The sequence below is a fragment of the Pristiophorus japonicus genome, chromosome 9 (genome assembly GCF_044704955.1).
Source record: "Pristiophorus japonicus isolate sPriJap1 chromosome 9, sPriJap1.hap1, whole genome shotgun sequence".
Classification (NCBI taxonomy): domain Eukaryota; kingdom Metazoa; phylum Chordata; class Chondrichthyes; family Pristiophoridae; genus Pristiophorus; species Pristiophorus japonicus.
The window spans coordinates 175,604,626-175,627,523 of NC_091985.1; the positions used below are offsets into that span (position 1 = coordinate 175,604,626).

General features: G+C 45.5%; 1 protein-coding gene across 2 annotated transcripts in view; it reads left to right on the plus strand.

Annotated features, from left to right (window-relative positions):
• Nucleotides 1-2,939, plus strand: part of prkn (parkin RBR E3 ubiquitin protein ligase) — a 1,745,947-nt gene extending 1,743,008 nt beyond the window's left edge. For both annotated transcript variants that reach the window (XM_070890152.1, XM_070890153.1), the window contains one exon: nt 2,261-2,939. In XM_070890152.1, the coding sequence (XP_070746253.1) occupies nt 2,261-2,370 (110 nt within the window). In that variant the 3' untranslated portion in view covers nt 2,371-2,939. The remainder of the gene's footprint in view (nt 1-2,260) is intronic.
• The last annotated feature ends 19,959 nt before the right edge of the window (nt 2,940-22,898 follow it).

Here is a 22,898-nt window from a genome sequence, read left to right on the forward strand (position 1 = left end):
CATGGTACATCAGTCATTGAAGGTTGGCATGCAGGTACAGCAGGCGGTGAAGAAAGCAAATGGCATGTTGGCCTTCATAGCAAGGGGATTTGAGTACAGGGGCAGGGAGGTGTTACTACAGTTGTACAGGGCCTTGGTGAGGCCACACCTGGAGTATTGTGTACAGTTTTGGTCTCCTAACTTGAGGAAGGACATTCTTGCTATTGAGGGAGTGCAGCGAAGGTTCACCAGACTGATTCCCGGGATGGCGGGACTGACATATCAAGAAAGACTGGATCAACTGGGTTTGTATTCACTGGAGTTCAGAAGAATGAGAGGGGATCTCATAGAAATTTTTAAAATTCTGACGGGTTTAGACAGGTTAGATGCAGGAAGAATGTTCCCAATGTTGGGGAAATCCAGAACCAGGGGTCATAGTCTAAGGATAAGGGGTAAGCCATTTAGGATCGAGATGAGGAGAAACTTCTTCACCCAGAGAGTGGTGAACCTGTGGAATTCTCTACCACAGAAAGTTGTTGAGGCCAATTCACTAAATATATTCAAAAAGGAGTTGGATGTAGTCCTTACTACTAGGGGGGTCAAGGGGTATGGCGAGAAAGCAGGAATGGGGTACTGAAGTTGCATGTTCAGCCATGAACTCATTGAATGGCGGTGCAGGCTCGAAGGGCCGAATGGCCTACTCCTGCACCTATTTTCTATGTTTCTATGTTTCTATGTTTCAAATCCAACCATGGCAAATCATGAATCTGACTTTAATAAATCTGGTAATTTATGGGGGAAATGACCATGAAAGCTGCCATTTTGTTGCAAATACACAAGTGGTTCACTAATGTCCTTCAGGGAATGGAGTCTACCACTCCTACCCAGTCTGCCGTACGCACTACGTGGTTGACTCCTGATGCTCTGTGAGGTGGCCCAGAGAGCCACTCAGTTGCAATGACCCAGGATAAGATTTAGGCAATCTCAGCCCAGTTAGCCCTGCAAAGTCCTGTGTTGACATAGTCTCGGCTATAGTGCTTAACCCCTCCCCTCGCCAAGCTGTTCCAGTACAGCTACGACACCGGCATCTACATGACAATGTGGAAAATGACCGAGGTATCTCCAACACACCAAAATACCCCCCTATCAATCTCCTAGTCATTGATTGAAAGAGCCACCAATGGGCACCATCCAGTGACACTTACGCACCAGTTGGGTTCCTCAAGGAGCACTTGGCTCCAGACCTCAGCACAGCCTCGATCCAGACATGGACATGAGAGCTGAATGCCAGAGGAGAGGGGAGAGTCGCAGTCGGCTGAGTATGGAGCCTAATGAAACTAAGGTCAACCGGGGTCAGAGGGAAAAGCTTCCAGTTGTCTTCAGAAGCCAATCATCGCAGCTCCAAGGGCATCATGCAGGAGTTCCTCAGGGAAGCATCCTCAGTCCGACCATCTTTAGCTGCTCTCTGCCTCCTGCCTCTTTTGCATGAATGTCCTACCTCGGAGCCTAGCCACTCTGCGTGCCCCGTCTGGAGATCCTCAGCAGATGGAGACCCTGTATAAGGGCCCCCTCCCCTTTTTGTTCCTATTCTTTGCATCCAGAAACTGTGCACTCTTTGCATGCAAGGGAAAGGAAATTTCCCCGAGATGTCTACCCTCCTTCACATTATTCAATTTGTTTGAATGTGGGCTGACCTCCCACAATCTACCCTACGTAAACTAGAGGAGATCCAAAACTCGGCTGCCCATATCTTAACTCGCACCAAGTCCCGCTCACCCATCACCCTTGTGCTCGCTGACCTACATTGGCTCCCGGTTAAACAACGCCTCAATTTCAAAATTATCATCCTTATTTTCAAATCCTTCCATGGCATTGCCCCTCCTTATCTCTGTAATCTCCTCCAGCCCCACAACCCCCTGGGATGTCTGCGCTCCTCTAATTCTGCCCTCCTGAGCATCCCTGATTGTAATCACTCGACCATCAGTGGCCGTGCCTTCTGTTGCCTGGATCCCAAGCTCTGGAACTCCCTGCCTAAACCTCTCCGCCTCTCTACCTCTCGTTACTCCTTCAAGACACTCCTTAAAACATACCTCTTTGTCCAAGCTTTTGATAACCTGTGCTAATTTCTACTCATGCGGCTCGGTGTCAAATTTTTAATCACGTAATACTCCTGTGAAGGGAGGTTTCACTATGTTAAAGGCGCGATATAAATACAAGTTTTTGTTGTTGACATGGACGGTATTTGTCTCATGAGTCTGACTGATGCTTCTTCTCACCACAGGAGGCTGCATGCACATGAAATGCCCCAGGACTTCTTGCCAGTTTCAATGGTGCTGGCTGTGCAGCAGGGAGTGGAACCGTGACTGCATGGGAGACCACTGGTTTGAGTAACCCGAACAGGAAGGGAAGAGAACGAACAAACCACGGGGAATTTAGCAGTGATCAGTGATACTGGAACGGTGGATGGTTGCTATTTGGCAGACTCTTTCATGGGCAGTGCCTCCTCCTGCCCTACCACATCTAATCCTATCGGCATATCCTTCTCTTTCTTTCTGCCTCATGTACTTTTATCCACCCCTTAAATGCATCTATGCAATTCACCTCAACATGTGGCAGCAATTTCCACCTTCTACAGTTTCTCCTGAATTCCTTATTGGATTTATTTGTGACTATCGGATATTTATGTCCCCTAGTTTTGGACTCCCCACAAATGGAAATATTTTCCCGATGTCCACCCTATCAAACCCCTTCATAATTTTAACCACCTCCATTAAGTCACCTCACAATACTCAACATATTCGGTTTTTCCTGATCGTTATAATCTCTCAGTTCTGGTATCATCCTTGTATTTGCCTCTGTGTAAAGGGCCATTTCTATAGCAGATTAAGGACATCTCTCCACATAAATAAGAATGTATTTTGGATGTGTATATAAAGCTATCCGTGCAGAGCCAGCTAAAACGTGACCTATAACAACAACAACCTGTATTTATATAGCGCCTTTAACATAGTGAACCGTCCCAAGGCACTTCACAGGAGTATTATGAGACAAAACATTTGACACCGAGCCGCAGAAGTAGAAATTAGCGCAGGTGACCAAAAAATTGGTCAAAGAGGTAGGTGTTAAGAACATAAGAAATAGGAGCAGGAGTAGGCCATTTGGCCCCTCGAGCCTGCTCCGCCATTCAATAAGATCATGGCTGATCTGATCATGGACTCAGCTCCACTTCCCTGCCCACTCCCCATAACCCTTTATTCCCTTATCGCTCAAAAATCTGTCTATCGCCACCTTAAATATATTCAATGACCCAGCCTCCACAGCTCTCTGGGGCAGAGAGTTCCATAGATTTACAACCCTCAGAGAAGAAATTCCTCCTCTTCTCAGTTTTAAATAGGTGGCCCTTTATTCCACTATGAGTAGAAATATCCTCTCTGCATCCACCTTGTCGAACCCCCTCATTATCTTATATGTTTCGATAAGATCACCTTGAAAGAGCAAAGAGAGGTAGAGAGGTGGAGAGGTTTAGGGAGGAAGTTCCAGAGCTTGGGGCCCAGGCAACAGAAGGCACGGCCACCGATGATTGAGCGATTATAATCAGAGATGCTCAAGAGGGTAGAATTTGAGGAGCGCAGACATCTCAGGGGGGATGTGGGGCTGGAGGAGATTACAGAGATAGGGAGGGGCGATTTGAAAATAAGGATGAGAATTTTGAAATCGAGGCATTGCTTAACCAGGAGCCAATGTAGGTCAGCAAGTACAGGGGGTGATGGGTGATCGGGACGGTGCGAGTTAGGAAACAGGCTGCTGAGTTTTGGATCTCCTCTAGTTTACGTAGTGTAGAATGTGGGAGGCCAGCCAGGAGTGCGTTGGAATAGTCAAGTCTAGAGGTAACAAAGGCACGGATGAGGGTTTCAGCAGTGGATGAGCTGGGGCAAGAGCAGAGACGGGTGATGTTACAGAGATGGAAATAGGCGGTCTTAGTTATGCTGCGGATATGTGGTAGAAAGCTCATTTCAGGGTCAGATATGACACTAAGGTTGCGAAGAGTCTGGTTCAGCCTCAGACAGAAGTTGAGGAGAGGATGACCCTTAGTAAGTAGAAGTTTATTCATTGTGGTATGTTAATGAGCTCAGCACTGTTGATAACCACAGGGTAGAAATAAAAGCAAGGATCTGATGAGAGAGTGTCTGTTTAAGCCAGACTTTATAATTCTCCCATCTCAGCAGCATTTCTTCAATATTTAAGCAATAATTAAATACTTTGTACCAAATTGTGGAGTGAAGATAAGCTGGTCGACATTCTGCCTTTCACCTTCAATTCATTTGTACAAAACAGACATTTATTTATTACTTTCATAGACTCATAGAAATTTACAGCGCCGGCCGACAAAGAGCTATCCAGCTCTGGGTCCGTAGCCCTGTAGGTTACAGCTCTAAGTGCAAATCCAAGTATCTTTTAAATGTGGTGAGGGTTTCTGCCTCTACCACCCTTTCAGGCAGTGAGTTCCAGACCCCCACCACCCTCTGGTGAAGAAATGTCCCCTCAAATCCCCTCTAAACCTTCTACCAATTATTTTAAATCTTTGCCTCCTGGTTGTTGACCCCTCTGCTAAGGGAAATAGGTCCTTCCTATCCACTCTATTTATCAACAAAGGCAGACATTGATGAGGAGATTCAACATCGCCTCCAGTGCGCCAGTGCTGCCTTCGGCCGCCTAAGAAAAAGAGTGTTCGAAGACCAGGCCCTAAACTCTACCACCAAGCTCATGGTCTACAGGGCTGTAGTAATACCCGCCCTCCTATATGGGTCTGAGGCATAGACGATGTACAGAAGGCACCTCAAGTCACTGGAGATATATCACCAATAATGTCTCCGCAAGATCCTGCAAATCCTTGCAAATCCCCTGGGAGGACAGGCGCACCAACATCAGTGTCCTCAACCAGGCTAACATCTCCAGCAATGAAGCACTGACCACACTCGATCAGCTTCGCTGGGCAGGCCACATAGTTCATGTGTCAGACACGATGCTCCCTAAGCGATTGCTTTATGCGGAGCTCCTTCACGGCAAACGAGCCAAAGGAGGACAGCGGAAACATTACAAGGACACCCTCAAAGCCTCCCTGGTAAAGTGCGACATCACCACTGACACCTGGGAATCCCTGGCCAAAGACCGCACTAGGTGGAGAAAGTGCATCCGGGAGGGTGTTGAGCTCTTCGAATCTCAACACCGCGAGCGTGCAGAGATCAGGCGCAGGCAGCGGAAGGAGCGTGTGGTAAATCAGTCCCACCCACCCCTTCCCCCGACGACTGTCTGTCCCACCTGTGACAGGGTCTGTGGCCCTCGTATTGGACTGTTCAGGCACCAAAGGACTCACTTTAGAAGTGGAAGCAAGTCTTCCTCGATTCCGAGAGACTGCCTGTGATGATGATGATGATGGATCTAGGCCCCTCATAATTTTATACACCTCAATAAGGTCTCCCCTCAGCCTCCTCTGTTCCAAAGCAAAGTGTGGTACAGTACAATACAACTGCATTTTCAAGTAATTTGATCAATCCCACACATACGCACATACATCTAAACAAGACTTTACAATCTTTCTGTCACTGATTCACAAACTGCAGCTGAGCTGATGGACTGACAGACTAGCTTTTCCCTCACCTTTACACTGCAACAGCCCACAGAAGTGAGCTGGTTTTGAATAGTCTTTAAATAGAAACAGGTTTCAACACATGGGATAAACTTCCCGATAGAGTAGTGCAGATCAAAACTCTGGAATCACCTTAAAAAAAAAACAATAGGAGAACAGTAGGATCTCTCTAGCTCAACAAATCAATATGGGCCCAATGGCCTTCCTGGTACGTAGTTATCTTGTGATCTTGTAACTAGGTTTAACCTTTTATTTTACAATTGAGCATTCAAAGCTTTCTGCGTTGGATTTAGGGGAGATTTCTTCATGCTGCTTTTGAAGTGCATTGAACTCCCACACTGACATGGTTCCGGTTGGGGTGGAGTGTAGAATATTTTGCAGTTGTGTGGGGCGGACTGGTTGGGCTGGGTGCTCTTTGCCTTTCCGCCATTGTTCATTGTTTATAGGCTTATATGTAACCTTCAGGGCTGCTGACCGAGGGCCGTGCGGTTCTTTGTCGGCCGGTGTGGACACGATGGTCCAAAATGGCCTTCTGCGCTGTAAATTTCTATGTTTCTATTACTTCACGTGGCTGTACTCTCAACAGATCTGTACCTTCTAAATGCTGTAAATCACAGCTTGGAATGGGTTCGCTGTTTGTCTATATCGTGGGGGGGGGGGGGGGGGGGGGTGGCGTGTCAAACATAATACCCCACGGGTCACATCTAGGCCACGGAACAGTTTCATCTAGCCTCTGCAGTCCTGCCTAAACCTCTCCACCTCTCTAACTCTCTAACTCTCTTCCCTCCTTTAACACGCTCCTTAAAACATACCTTTTAAAATATTTATCCCTCAATCAATATAACAAAAAAAAGATTATCTGGTCATTATCACAGCGCTGTTTCTGGGAGCTAGCTGTGCAAAAAATTGGCTGCCGCGTTTCCCACATTATAACAGTGACTACACTTCAAAATGTTTTTCATTGGCTGTAAAGCACTTTGAGACGTCTGGTGGTTGTGAAAGGCACTATATAAGTGCAAGTCTTTCTTTTACCTCTTTGACCCAGCCTTTGGTCACTTGTGCTAATTTCTCCTTATGCGGCTCGGTGTCTAATTTTTATCTCATATAACTCCTGTGAAGCGCCTTGGGACGTTTCACGACTTGAAAGCCGCTATATAGATACAAGTTGTTGTTGTTGTTGTGTGTTTGCAATGTGTGAGAAGCCTCTGTAAGATGCGTCCCGCGATGGGCCAGACGTTGCGGTCACAGATTGGTGTAGAGGCATGGTAGCCGTGGACATGGTGAGCGAGGGCAGGTGTGGGGTTAACCGGGCGGTGGGTGGGCTTGGGGGTTCGAGTCCCGTCTGTCACAGCGGCCTTTCGGTGTGCGCCGGGCCACGAGCAGCAGTGGGGAGGGTGTGGGGGTGATTTTCCATGGTACGCTTCGCTTCACCCGCTCACGTCAAGCCGGGCCTCGGCACCGCTCCCACAGCAACAAAACCCGTAAGTAGCCCCGGGGTCTGACGCTTGCGTCTTACCTGACGCCTCCTCGTTCAGGATCCAGGGGTTTGTAGCCGGAAGGTGGATCAGCAGCAATGGGAACAGCTGACGAATGGGATTCGAGGTTGGGGGAAGAGGGGGGGCGGCGGGGAGACTGGTGAGGTGTTCAAAATCATGACTGGTTTTGCTTGAGTCAATAAAAAGGAATTGTTTCCAGCGGCAGAAAGGTCCATAATAGACGATTAGTCTATTCCTGCACTAAAAATACATTTGAATTAGTCAATAATTTGAATGAAAAAACACATATCAGCAGTTGGGAATTTAGTACTTAAAAAAAAAGATCAGCTAATTTGAATGAAGCAACTTTAAATTATAAGGCGTGGACTTTTACTTGGATGCTGTTCATTGCCAGTTAAGGCTCATAACACCCAAAGACAGTTTGTCCATAACATTAAACCGAACATGCATTGACAAAACAGCCAGAGACGACATGAGGAAACGTTGTGTTTACGCAGCGAGTTGTTGTGATCAGGACTGCACTGCCTGAAAGAGTGGTGGAAGCAGATTCAATGGTGTGATTCAAAAGAGAATTGGATAAATACTTAAAGGGAAAAAAATTGCAGGGCTATGGGGCAAGAGTAGGGGAGTGGGACTGATTGGCTAGATCTACCAAAGAGCCGGCACAGGAACAATGGGCCGAATGGCCTCCTTCTGCACTATTTTATTCTATAATTCTAGTTACGTGGAGAGACGAGTGTTGTTCTCTTTAGAGCAGAGAAGGCTAAGGGGAGATTTGATGGAGGTGTTCAAAATCATAAAGGGTTTTGATCGAGTAAATAAGGAGAAAATGATTCCAGTGGCAGAAGGGTCGGTGAGCAGAGGGCACAGATTTAAGGTCATTGGCAAAAGAACCAAAGGGAGATGAGTGGAAGAAAATTATGCAGCAGATTGTTGTGATCTGGAACGCACTGCCTGAAAGGGCGGAGGAAGCAGATTCAATAGTGACTTTCAAACGGGAATTGAATAAATACTTGAAGGGTAAAGAATTTGCAGGGCTATGGGGAAATAGCGGGGCAGTGGGACTAATTGGATAGCTCTAGAAACATAGAAAATAGGTGCAGGAGTAGGCCATTCGGCCCTTCGAGCCTGCACCACCATTCAATAAGATCATGGCTGATCATGTAACTTCAGTACCCCATTCCTGCTTTCTCTCCATACCCCTTGATCCCTTTAGCTGTAAGGGCCATATCTAACTCCCTCTTGAATACATCCAATGAACTGGCATCAACAGCTCTCTGCGGTAGTGCAAAGAGCTGGCACAAGCCGAATGGCCTCCTTCTCAGCCGTATCATTCTGTGATTCTATTGAATTCTCCCTCTCAGTGTGTTTTGGGCAACACCTGGGCACATAGTGACATGGCTGAAATGGTGAGTTCACCGTCACTGAGGAGGATTGTAGATATGAAGCCATGTTCGCCATTCCAAGGCACTGTGTGGTGCATCCAATACATTGCATCGTGGCTGTCCCCGTCTTATAAAATGCTTCTAACATGCTGCCAATGCAATAATGTCACAGAAGTGCAGTGCCACAGCTGTGAATTGCTTTTTCAATGGGCTTCTTCATGCCCTCTTAAATGGGTGTCTTTGCTTGATTCACACAACTTTATTTGGCCTTGTTGTTCCTTGGCTAAGCAAATAAACATTAACTGAAGTAACTTGTGATCATTTTTCTTTTGATAATTTTGACCAATTAATTTTCTTGTCTTAACCCATGCTGTGAAAGGTGTTATGACTGGTTTACCCAATAGGCTCTCTGTGAGCTCAGAGCAATGTCCATAATTGTTGATAAATTCTGACAATGAGTGCATGACCTTGCCAAAGGATGGTGTAATATATTTGCTTCATGGATTCTTTGCTTAAGAATTCATAGCAACACATTGCTTTTAAGAACGAATTGGTTTATTAGCAAAGGTTTAACAATCACACTACACATTACCAGTTCATCCACCAGGCTCACAACCACCTGACTCATCGTGGATCCCCCGAACCCAACTGGCTGGGGTTTTATTGAGTCTTGTGAAAGTCACGTGACTGGCTTAGTCACTCACAACTCAAAAGCTCTACATCTATTTTGTGTAAAACAAATCAAGTGCCCCCTGCTAGAGAGGCACTAAAACCGACAAATTAAACAGATTAACTTTTACATTAGTGGTTCAAATTCAAATTTGGTTGCCGGGGGTGATGATGCACTCCAGTCCCTCCGGCGCCCACCTCTCGCGGAAGGCCGTGAGCGTACCGGTGGACACCGCGTGCTCCATCTCCAGGGACACCCTGTCTTGGATGTAACAGCGGAAGAGAGGCAGACAGTCGAGCTGAACGACCCCCTCGACCGCCCGCTGCCTGGACCGGCTGATGGCCACCTTGGCCGTGCCTAGGAGGAGGCCTTCCGACCTGCTCCTCCCTCCGCAGAGAGTGCCCAAAGATCAGGAGTGTGGGACTGAAGTGCAACCAGAATTTGAGGAGCAGCCCCTTCAAATAATGGTAGAGGGGCTGCAACCTCACACATTCAATAAAAACGTGGAACACGGACTCCTCTAGACCGCAGAAATTGCAGGCGGCCTGGGAGCCCGTGAACTGAGTTAAAAACCGATTGCACGGGACTGCTCAACAGCTCTACAACTCTTTTTAGTTCAAGTGCCCCCCGATCTGGGGGACACTCCAGACACTTTTCAACTGCCCTCTTTTAAAAAATGTTTTTTTTGTTTTTTTGGGGTTTCTTTTGTGTTGTTTGGGCTTTAAAAGCATAAATTATTACAAGTGCCCCCTATAAAAGGGGAGGAGGACACTAAAAACCCGTCAATTAAAACAAATTAAACTTTAAAACATATAAAATCAAATTAAAATTTGGTTGCCGGGGGTGATGATGCATTCCAGTCCCTCCGGTGCCCACCTCTCGCGGAAGGCCACGAGCGTACCGGTGACACCGCATGCTCCATCTCCAGGGACACTCTGGCTCGGATGTAAGCGCGGAAGAGAGGCAGGCAGTCGGGCTGAACGACCCCCTCGACCGCCCGCTGCCTGGACCAGTTAATGGCCACCTTGACCAGGCCCAGGAGCAGTCCTACGAGGAGGCCCTCAGACCTACCTGCTCCCCTCCGCACAGGGTGCCCAAAGATCAGGGATGTGGGACTGAAGTGCAATCAGAATTTCAGAAACAGCCCCTTTAAATAGTTGAACAGGGGCTGCAACCTCGTACATTCAATAAAAACATGGAACATGGACTCTTCCAGACCACAGAAATTGCAGGTGGCCTTGGAGTCTGTGAACTGACTTAAAAACCGATTGCACGGGACTGCTCCACAGCTCTACAACTCTTTTGGAGTAAAACATAATTAACATTAAATCAAGTGCCCCCTAATCTGGGGAACACTCCAGCCACTTTTCAACTGCCCTTTTTTTTTGTGTTTTTTTCCTTAAATTTTTGTTTTGTTTTTTTTTAATTTTTTTGGGGGGGCAATAAAATCATATAATTTACAAGTGCCCCCTATAAAAGGGAAGGGGAGACCAAAGCCCGGCAATTGAAACAAATTAAACTTTAAAACATAAAATCAAATTAAAATTTGGTTGCCGGGGGTGATGATGCACTCCAGTCCCTCCGGCGCCCACCTCTCGCGGAAGGCCGCGAGCGTACCGGTGGACACCGCGTGCTCCATCTCCAAGGACACCCTGGCCCGGATGTACGCACGGAAGAGAGGCAGGCAGTCGGGCTGAACGACCCCCTCGACCGCCCGCTGCCTGGACCGGCTGATGGCCCCCTTGGCCGTGACCAGGAGCAGTCCTACGAGGAGGCCCTCAGACCTACCCGCTCCCCTCCGCACAGGGTGCCCAAAGATCAGGAGTGTGGGACTGAAGTGCAGCCAGAAATTGAGGAGCAACCCTTTTAAATAATGGAACAGGGGCTGCAACCTGGCACACTACATAAAAACATGGAACACGGACTCTTCCAGACCGCAGAAATTGCAGGCGGTCTGGGAGCCCGTGAACCGACTTAAAAACCGATTGCACGGGACTGCTCCACAGCTCTACAAACCTGTGAGCATACAGACAGGTGCGGACATTATAGATAGTACATAAGGCCTATGACGAAGGGGAAGAACTATAAAAGTCAAGGTAAAATGTCAACTGCACCTCCTGAATGCAGGAATATGATTGCTACAACTTCCCCAAGGGTGCGAGTATTGGTCATCATCGTATCCAGGAGTGCCATTGGAGGCACTCTTTGATTGCCCCACAGGAGCTGCACATCTATTAAGTGGGACAGGCCCTGCCAATTTGAATTCAGATAGAGTACTCAGCCATATAACGCCTTATTTGGCAGTCTGGTGCTACGAGCTAGGGACAGGTACTCAGTGAGCTGTGGAGAAGTTTGCCGATCAGCTGAGGCAGAAATTCTTTACTATCTGATTGGCAGTCCCAATGGTTAGTTACAGAGGTTACCGTGTACCCAGTCTTTGAAAAGGGGCAACATGTATACGACTGGAGAGAAGCAGTGGGTCGATAATGCGATCCCAGCATCACTCCACTGGGCTGGCAAACCCAGTGCATAGAGGATGATGTACTGGGAGAGCATCATGGGATGGATTATCTCGTGCCAGCTGCTGTTAAAGGGTTGTTGCTGCAGCCCCGAATAATGTGCCTGTTATTTTTTGTTGGAAAAATAACAGCTTGACTAGGAAAGCCCGCCTGCTTCACAGATAGGACTTGGAAAACGCTACTCAGCAAACCAGGGTCCACGTTAATCATCTAGCTTCCTTTCAAGCATCCATTTCAAACAGGCACTGAACATTGGGAGTGCTGCTCAGCCATTTAAACTGCATTAAGCAGAGGAGTTCATTTATACCAAAATTGCACCTTGTAAGGCTCTGTGTGCCAGCTCCAAGTGTGCAAAGGGCTTCCAGATCACATAAGAACATCAGAACATAAGAATTAGGAACAGGAGTAGGCCATGTGGCCCCTCGAACCTGCTCCGCCATTCAATAAATCATGGCTGATCTGATCATGGACTCAGCTCTACTTCCCTGCTCGCTCCCCATAACCCCTTACTCTCTTATTGCTTAAAAATTTGTCTATCTCCACCTTAAATATATTCAATTTTTCTCCATTTAAATTATAATTTGCTTTTCTATTATTTCTGCCAAAGTGGATAACCTCACATTTTCCCACATTATACTCCATCAGCCAAATTTTTGCCCACTCATTTAGCTGGTCTATATCCCTTTGCACATTTTTTGTGTCCTCCTCACAATTTGCTTTCCCATCCATCTTTGTATCATCAGCAAACTTGGCTACATTACACTCGGTCCATTCATCCAAGTCATTAATATAGATTGTAAATAGTTGAGGACCCAGCACCGATCCCTGCAGCACTCCACTAGCCACTATTTGCCAACCGGAAAATGACCCATTTATCCTGACACTCTGTTTTCTGTTAGTTAGCCAATCCTCTATCCATGCTAATATATTAACCCCAACTTTTATTTTGTTCAGTAACCTCTTATGTGGCACCTTATCGAATGCCTTCAAGAAATCCCAATACACCACATCCACTGGCTCCCCCTTATCCACACTGCTCGTTACATCCTCAAAGAATTCCAGCAAATTTGTCAAACATGATTTCCCTTTCATAAACTTAGTTCTGAGTAATCCAAACTCAATGTAATGGCACCCATTCTGGTATCAACCCCAGTCTTCATTTTTCTTTTTTACTAATTTAAATAAAGGATATAAAACACCTCTAGAGTACATTTTCTGACAGCAAACATAATTCAAGTACAAGCCCCTTGTCCAAAACCACAGTCTCTGCTAGTGAGGCTCCGTGTCATGAGTGGGGTCTCCAAAATTACCCCTAACAATGTTGTTCACAGATTCATTGTGCAGTAACCCAGGACCCTGTCACCCAACGTTGTCCTCGGCATGAGCGCGGTTACCATAAATGTTCATCTATGGAACTGTTGCTACCTTATTCTGCTCTCTGGCTAAAATTGAAACAAAGTGGAATTGGTCTATTACCTATTAGTGATATTGGATGTGTGTTTACTGTTTTCTGTCCCGGTTCTTACATAAGAACATAAGAATTAGGAGCAGGAGTCGGCCATTCAGCTCCTCGAGCCTGCTCCACCATTCAATAAGATCATGGCTGATCTTCTACCTCAACTCCACTTTCCTGCCTGATTCCCTTGATTCCCTTCGAGTCCAAAAATCTATCGATCTCTGCCTTAAATATACTCAATGACTGAGCCTCCACAGCCCTCTGGGGTAGAGAATTCCAAAGGTTCACCACCCTCTGAGTGAAGAAATTTCTCCTCATCTCAGTCCTAAATGGCCGACCCCTTATTCTGAGACTGTGACCCCTGGTTCTAGACTCCCCAGCCAGGGGAAACATCCTCCCTGCATCTACCCTGTCAAGACCTGCCAGAATTTTGTATGTTTCAATGACATCACCTCCCATTCTTCTAAACTCTAGAGAATATAGGCCGAGTCTACCCAATCTCTCCTCATAGGACAATCCGCCCATCCCAGGAATCAGTCTGGTTTATTGCATCCCTCAATGGCAAGTACATCATTCCTTAGGTAAAGAGACCAAAACTATACACAATACTCCAGGTGTGGTCTCACCAGAGCCCTATATAATTACAGTAAGACATCTTTACTCTTACTCAAATCTTCTTCCAATAAAGGCCAACATACCATTTGCTTTCTTCATTGCTTGCTGTACCTGCATGTTAACTTTCAGTGATTGGTGTACAAGTAACCCAGGTCCCTCTGAACACCAATCTCTCACCATTTAAAAAATACTCTGCTTTTCTATTTTTCCTACCAAAGTGGATAACTTCACATTTCTCCACATTATATCCCATTTGCCATGTTCTTGCCCACTCATTTAGCCTGTCTATATGCCCTTGAAGTCTCTTTGCACCCTCCTCACAACTTACATTCCCACCTTGCTTTGTATCATCAACAAATTTGGATATACAGGTAGAACGTCCGAAATCCAAAGTTCTAAAAACTGTAATTGTCTGAAAACCGAGCATTGTGCAGATTGCAAGAGTCGTCCAGAATCCGGAAATATTTCCCGAAAACCGGACATTTAAGCTGTACATACCTTTCTCCAAGCAGGAATCCAAAAAATACGCAGCCTGGCGCGGCCTGGCCTCGAGGTTGCCGTCGGATGTAATGCTCCAAAATCCGGAATTTCACAAAAGTTGGCCCGAGGATTTCTGGATTTGGGACATCAGATTATCACCGAAATCCGGAAATACCCAAAAATCGCCCATGAGGTTTCCAGATTCGGGATATCGGATTTCTTCTCGGAAATCCGGAAAAACCAAAAAAAACAGAATGGCTTCGGTCCCGAGATTTCCTGTTTCGGGATGTTATTCCTGTATTACATTTGGTCTCCTCATCCAAATCATTGATATAGATTGTGAATAGCCGGAGCCCAAGCACCGATCCTTATGGCACCCCAATAGTTACAGCCTGCCAACCTGAAACTGACCCATTTATTCCTATTCTCTGTTTTCTGTCCGTTAACCAATCCTCAATCCATGCTAGTATATTACCCCCACTCGTAGTGCTCTAATTTAGTTCAATAACCTCTTGTGTGGCACCTTATCGAATGCCTTCTGAAAATCCAAATACACCACATCCACTGTTTCCCCCTTATCTATTCTGCTAGTTACAACCTCAAAAAACTCTAACAGATTTGTCAAACATGATTTCCCTTTCATAAATCCATGTTGACTCTGCCCAATCCTATTATTCTTTTCTCAGTGCCCTGTTACCACGTCCTTAATAATCGATTCTAGCATTTTCCTGACTACTGATGTCAGGCTAACTGGTCTGTAGTTCACCATTATCTCTCTCCTTCCTTTCTTAAATAGTGGGGTTATATTTGCTGCCTTCAAATCTGCGGGAACCGTTCTAGAATCTACGGAATTTTGGAAGGTGACAACCAATGCATCCACTATCTCTAATAGCCACTTCTTTCACCATCTGAGGATGTAGGCCATCAGGTCCAGGGGATTTATTGGCTTTCAGTCCCATTAATTTCTCCAGTACTATTTTTTTACCAATACTAATTTCTTTCAGTTCCTCATTCTCGCTAGACCCTTGGTACTTCATTATTTCCGGGAGGTTTTTCGTGACTTCTTCCGTGAAGACAGACACAAAGCATTTGTTTAATTTCTCGGCCATTTCCTATTCCCCATTATAATTTCTCCTGTCTTAGCCTGTAAGGGACCCACATTTACTTTTGCTAATCTTTTCCTTTATACATACCTATAAAAGCTTGCACAGTCTGCTTTTATGTCTCCCACTAGTTTCCTCTCATTCTATTTTCCCTTTCTTTATCAATTTCTTGCTCCTCCTTTGCTGAATTATAAAATCCTCCCAATCCTCAGGCTTACTGCTCTCTTTGGCAACATTATAAGCCTCTTCCTTTGATCTAATACTATCTTTAACTTCTCTGATCAGCCACAGTTGGACCAAGGGTTCCTGTGGGGTTTTGCTGCCTTAAAAGAATGTATGTTTGGTGTAAATTACGGGGCCGAAATTGATAAACTTACCGCCCACTGCCGCCGACATTCATCTGCTCGAACTGCCCAGTGCCACTTTTGACGTGGTCTGGAGGGGAGAGCAGCCGAGAAGCACCCGCCGCTATCGGCGAACGGCTGATGCGTGTAAGTACATTCCCGCCCGCCGAGATGCCAGATTGGTGCGGGCGGGAGTTGGCAGCAGTCGGCGGTGGACCCGCTGCGTGGAGGCTGCTCGGTCCCCGACGGTAAGTGTCAAGATGCTGTAAAAAAGTTAAGTGGAATGTTTTTAAATTATTTCTTTACAGGGACTTACCTGGATGGGGTCCCCTGAAGGTCCTCAGATGTTTCTTTTTTTTTGATGATTTTTACTTTGACCTCTTTGACCCTCCGTGGGCCCGACTGCATCCCCGGCGGCACTTGGGCGGCGAGCGCCTCTGCCGCCGAGACTGAGAGCTCCCGCCCGCTGCCGCCCAGATTGGCGGCGTACGTCGTCCATTTGCCGACCTTCGAGGGACCTCGGCCATGAATATCCCGCCCAAAGTACCGTCCGGTACATCGGTGGCCATCGGCGGTACTTGGGCGGGCGGAGGCTTGACCAAATTCAGCCCCAAAGCATTCTTTAAATGCTAGCCATTGCTTGTCTACCTTAATACCTTTTAATGTAGTTTCCCAATCTACCTTAGCTAACTCTCCCCTCATACCTACGTAGTTTAGATTTGAAACCCTAATTTCAGATTTAACTAAATCACAATCAAACTTAATGTAAAATTCTATCATATTTTGTTCACTCTTCCCTAAGGGTCCCTTTAGAAAGTAGGTGCAGGAATAGGCCATTCGGCCCTTCGAGCTTGCACCATCATTCAGTATGATCATGGCTGATCATGCAACGTCCTGCTTTCTCTCCATACTCCTTGATCCCTTTAGCCGTAAGGGCCGCATCTAACTCCCTTTTGAATATATCCAACGAACTGGCCTCAACAACTTTCTGTGGTAGAGAATTCCACAGGTTCACAATTCTCTTGAGTGAAGAAGTTTCTCCTCATCTCGGTCCTAAATGGCGTATCCCTTATCCTTAGACTGTGACCCCTGGTTCTGGACTTCCCCAACATCGGGACCATTCTTCCTGCATCTAACCTGTCTAATCCCTCAGAATTTTATATGTTTCTATGAGGTCCCCTCTCATTCTTCTAAATTCCAGTGAATATAAGCCGAGTCGATCCAGTCTTTCTTCATTTGTAAATCCTGCCATCCCAGGAATCAGTCTGGTGAACCTTCGCTGCACTCCCTCAATAGCAAGAATGTCCTTCCTCAGATTAGGAGACCAAAACTGTACACAATATTCAAGGTGTGGCCTCACCAAGGCCGTGTACAACTGCAGTAAGACCTCCCTGCTCCTATAGTCAAATCCTCTCGCTATGAAGGCCAACATACCATTTGCCTTCATCACCACCTGCTGTACCTGCATGCCAACTTTCAATGACTGATGAACCATGACACCCAGGTCTCGTTGCACCTCCCCTTTTCCTAATCTGTCACCATTCAGATAATATTCTGCCTTCCTGTTTTTGCCACCAAAGTGGATAACCTCACATTTATCCACATTATACTATATCTGCCATGCATTTGCCCACTCACCTAACCTGTCCAAGTCACCCTGCAGCCTCTTAGCATCCTCCTCACAGCTCACACCGCCACCCAGCTTAGTGTCATCTGCAAACTTGGAGATATTACATTCAATTCCTTCATCAAAATCATTAATGTACATTGTAAATAGCTGGGGTCCCAGCACTGAACCCTGCGGCACCCCACTAGTCACTGCCTGCCATTCTGAAAAGGACCCGTTTGTTCCTACTACAAGGTTATTTAGATCCCTTTCTTATTGCACAATACTAGATCTAAAATAGCCTTTTTGCAATTTTCTAATTTTGAAATCATGCATTTGGTCAAAGTGCTTCTCATCACCCAGCATTCTAGAAGACACACACCATAAACGACAATCAGATGATGACCAGATAACAAAAGCAAAGTACTGTGGATGCTGGAAATCTGAAATAATTTGAATTAACAACCGAAAATGCTGGAATTACTCAGCAGGTCAGGCAGCATCTGTGGAGAGAGAATCAGAGTTAATGTTTCAGGTCGATGACCTTTCAATTGTACAGATGTAACAGGTTGTAAGCAAGTACAAAGGCTAGGGGGGATAATGAGCAGATAATCTTTTTTATCTAGTGTAATGAGAAAGGGTTAATTAATAACCTTGTCATAAAGGGGCCCTTAGGGAAGAGTGACCATAATATGATAGAATTTTACATTAAGTTTGAAAGTGAATTAGTTAAATCTGATGGTGATGCTTGTTGAGGGATAAATATTGGCCAGGAAACCATGAATAACTCCCTTGCTCTTCTTCAAAATAGTACCATAGGATCTTTAAAGAGGGCAGATGGGGCCTCGATTTAACGTATCATCCAAAAGACTGCACCTCCAACAGTGCAGCACGCCCTCAGCACAGCACTGGAGTGTCAGCTGAGTTTTTGTGCTCAAGTCTCCGGCATGGGACTTGAACCCACGAGCTTCTGACTCAGAGGTGAGAATGCAACTACTGAGCTACGGCTAATTCCTAATTGAAGTTTTGTGAGGTGATGAGATGCAGTTTGACCAAATGCATGATTTCAAAATTTGAAAATTGCAAAAAAGAGCTTTGTTACATGTTGACTTACTGGACACATTGCTGCCTGGTTATAGTGACTTCAAAATCTACATTGTATCACATGGGAGCTCCACAGGACACTCCATGCATTTAGAAAGAACAAGGTGCTGTAGTGGGAAAACGGTAGGATTGGTTTTGTGGAACAATGTGATCAAATGGTTCAAAGGACTTTCTTGATCTGAACCTATCTTGTGACCTTGTTACCAGATTAGCGTGTGATAAAACATAGAGGGTGTAACCTTTAAATCAAAGACAAAGTCATATAACTGAGGTTAGGTTTTTCAGTAATGAGGATTTGAAGGATTTCAGAAGTAAGTAATCCTTTAGATGAAAGGAGCTAATATAAAGAAAGAAGAAAGACTTACATTTATATAGCGTCTTTCACGACCACCGGACGTCTCAAAGCACTTTACAGCCAATTAAGTACTTTTGGAGTGTAGTCACTGTTGTAATGTGGGAAACACAGCAGCCAATTTGCACACAGCAAGCTCCCACAAACACCAATGTGATAATGAGCAGATAATCTGTTTTTGTTATGTTGATTGAGGGATAAATATTGGCCAGGACACCGGGGATAACTCCCCTGATCTTCTTCGAAATAGTGCCATGGGATCTTTTACATCCACCTGAGAGAGACCTCGGTTTAACTTCTCATCCGAAAGACGACACCTCTGACAGTGCAGCACTCCCTCAGCACTGCACTGGGAGTGTCAGCCTAGATTTATGTGTGCAAGTCCCTGGAGTGGGCCAAATGCCCTTTATTCATTCCACTAATTTTAAGGGTTTGTCTCAAAAGTTTTCTCTCCTGCTTCAAACAGTTTTTATTTAGGCAGTGGGTGGTTGTGACCCATGGGGTTTGTGTGAAAAATTGAACTTCTTTCCACTTTCAAAATGATTGGTCCAGGCACCACCTGCTCTCTCGGGTGGACGCAAACGAACCCATGGAACTATTTTGAAGAAGAGCAGGGGAGTTATCCCCGGTGTCCTGGGCAATATTTATCCCGCAATCAACATAGCAGGCTTTGTGTCTCTCCCTCTTGTATCAATACCACCTTGCTGTGTGCAAATTGGCTGCCACGTTTCCCTTCAGCACAACAGTGACTGCATTTCAGCGATTCTTCATTGGCATTCTCACTGTGCTGACATCAAGAACATTGCACATCCACCAAATGTTTCTTTCACAGGACCTCAAAACTGTAGAATTTCCTTCCTACTCCTGTCTATCCTTCCTCTTGCAAAATCCAGGCTTTTAAAACCCAAGCTCAATATAGTTTTATAACTACTTCCTCATTTACTTATCTTACCAATAACCAGAATGACGGTCAGGAAAAAAAACGTTGGTCCATCAAGCCTGTCCCATACTCATTATAGCTGGTGCATCATGACCAGACACGTCCCATGTCCCCACCCCCTGTCCCACTGCGCTCCCCCCACCCCTCCACCCCCGAACCCCCCCCACATCCCGGACACAGCCATCTAATCTACTGGGAGAGGCAAAAGAATAAGAGAAAAACATTGGGCTAGTAAGGAAACAGAATACCTTGAAAAATTCCTCTCTGACCCTCTCCGTCAATCGAAAGCACTTCAGCAGATCACATGGCCCACATGTTACCTGTAAAACCACTTACATTCTCTTTCATATGTTTCAGAATTTGTGGTGTTCAGTCTTCTGAACCTTCACAGCCCCGCTTCCACGATTGCTTTTAATAATTCCCCCCGCCCCGTTGAAAAATTTGCATGTCTAGACATCGAGAGGAGTGGGAGATTTCCAAGGTTGACGATTTACTTAGAACAAAATCACGCGTGTGCATATCAAGAACAACAAGTTTATGATTTTGCTGTAAGTAGCATACAATGGAATCTGTGCCCTAGCTGAGGACAGGGTCAGACTTACCTCCATGAAGATTGACTGCACTTTAAACTAAATAATGGGCAGTGGGAGGGTTCAGGTGAGCAGAAATTTAAAAAAGAATACAAAGAATAAGGAGAAGGCAATAGAGCAGGGTATCACTGGGGGAAATGAAAACCAGAGCGTGACAGGAAGGGACAGAATGTATAAACATAAAAGTGAATCAAAAAGTGGGGTCAAAGCAGGAAAAAATGGTAAAAAAACAAATTTAAAAGCATTATCTAAATGCATGCAGCATTCATAACAAAATAGATGAGTTGATGGCACAAATAGATACAAATGGGTATGATCTGATAGCCATTATAGAGACGTGGTTGCAAGGTGACCAGGACTGGGAGCTAAATATTCAGGGGTATTTGACAATTCGGAAGGACAGACAGAAAGGAAAAGGAGGTGGGATAGCTCTGTTAATAAAGGATGAGATCAGTGCGTTAGTGAGAAACGATATTGGCTCAGAAGACCAAGATGTTGAATCAGTTTGGGTGGAGATAAGGAATAATAAGGGGAAAAAGTTGCTGGTGGGCGGAGTCTATAGGCCCCCTAACAGTAGCTTCACTCTTCGATGGAGTATAAATCAAGAAATAATGGAGGCTTGTAAAAAAGGAACGGTAATAATCTTGGGCGATTTCAACCTTCATATTGATTGGACAAAACAAATTGGTCATGGTAGCCTTGAGGAAGCAAAGAGATATAGACAGGCTAAGTGAGTGGTCAAAAAGTTGGCAGATGGAGTATAATGTGGGAAAATGTGAGGTTATCCACTTTGGCAGAAAGAATAGAAATGCAAATTATTTTCTAAATGGAGAAAAATTGCAAAGTGCTGCAGTGCAGAGAGACCTGGGGGTCCTTGTGTATGAGACACAAAATGTTGGTATGCAGGTACAGCAAGTAATCAGGAAGGATGGAATGTTGGCCTTTATTGCAAGGGGGATAGAGTATAAAAGCAAAAAAGTCTTGCTACAACTGTACAGGGTATTGGTGAGGCCTCACTTAGAGTACAGCGTACAGTTTTGGTCTCCGTATTTAAGGAAGGATATACTTGCATTGGAGACAGTTCAGAGAAGGTTCACTAGGTTGATTCTGGAGATGGGAGGGTTGACTTTTGAAGATAGGTTGAGTAGGTTGGGCCTATACACATTGGAGTTCAGAAGAATGAGAGGTGATCTTACTGAAACTTATAAGATAATGAGGGGGCTCAACAAGGTGGATGCAGTGAGGATATTTCCACTCATAGGGGAAACCAAAACTAGGGGACATAGTCTCAGAATACGGGGCTGCCCATTTAAAACTGAGTTGAGGAGGAATTTTTTCTCTCAGAAGGTTGTCACTCCCTTATCATTCAAAAATCTGTCTATCTCTGCCTTAAATATATTCAATGACCCAGCCTCCACAGCTCTCTGGGGCAGAGAATTCCATAGATTTACAAAATCTGCAAAGGGATATAGACAGGCTAAGTGAGTGGGCAAAAAGTTGGCAGATGGAGTATAATGTAGGAAAGTGTGAAGTTATCCACTTTGGCAGAAAGAATAGAAAAGCAAATTATTTTCTAAATATAGACAAATTGCAAAGTGCTGCAGTGCAGAGGGACCTGGGGGTCCTTGTGTATGAGAGAAGAAATTCCTTCCCACATCGTTCTATCTGGAGGCCCTCTCTTGCACTGTTGACCCCGGCACAAAGCTGGAGTGCTGTGTGCAAGACCATGGGCGCCACTTCCCTGGCTTATTGAGCCATTTGTTTTAGTGCTGAAGCCCTTTTACCATTTTATTAGGTGCAGAAGGCAGTTCAGCTTTAAGAGCTTAAGACTGCCTTTTGGGAATTATTTTTAATGTTTTTTTTAAGAAGGCAGTTGACTCTAATGGCTAAAGACTGCCTATTTTTAAATGATTTTATTTCTCTTATTTTAGAAGGCAGTTCCCCTTTAAGGGACCGACACTGCTTTCTAAATTGACAGCCATGCTTTAAGACAAGGCTGCTTTTGCTCCAGGAACACTGCTGCCACGCGACATTAGGCCTCCTGCTGTGAGTAGCGTCAGAACACCAGTAGGTTTAGCGCTGCGCTAATTTAAATGAGCCAGCAGCACCAAAATACCTGCGTTATTTCAGACAGCCGTTAACTGCGGCCCATGGTTGCACCGACAGTTTTCCAGCCGACTCCAATTTACAGGCCATAGTTTGTGGTGGGACTGAATATTCATTCCCAACCACTTCCGAGGTGCAGCACTGGAGAACTACTGCAGGAAGCGGTGCGCCAATATAAATAGGGAATGAGACCTTGAGCAGCGCTCCACCATTAACTCACGGGGAAACGTTAAATAGTGATTGTAGCTTTACGTGATAATGGTGCTTAACGTATTGTAACATGGCGAAAGTGTACATTTTACATATCTATAATAATAATAATAGTCAGTTTTTGTCTGACCTGAGGCGGGGGTGGGGCCGGGGGCTGGGAGCACGTGGTCTGGAATGAGTGACAGTTGCACCGATCAATAGGTGATCAGGGCCTGCCCGGCCTCGCAACCAATCAGGGCAGGGAGCGCTGGGTCTGCTCCACTAAGGAGGTGGCAGTAGATGCGGTGTGGGCACAG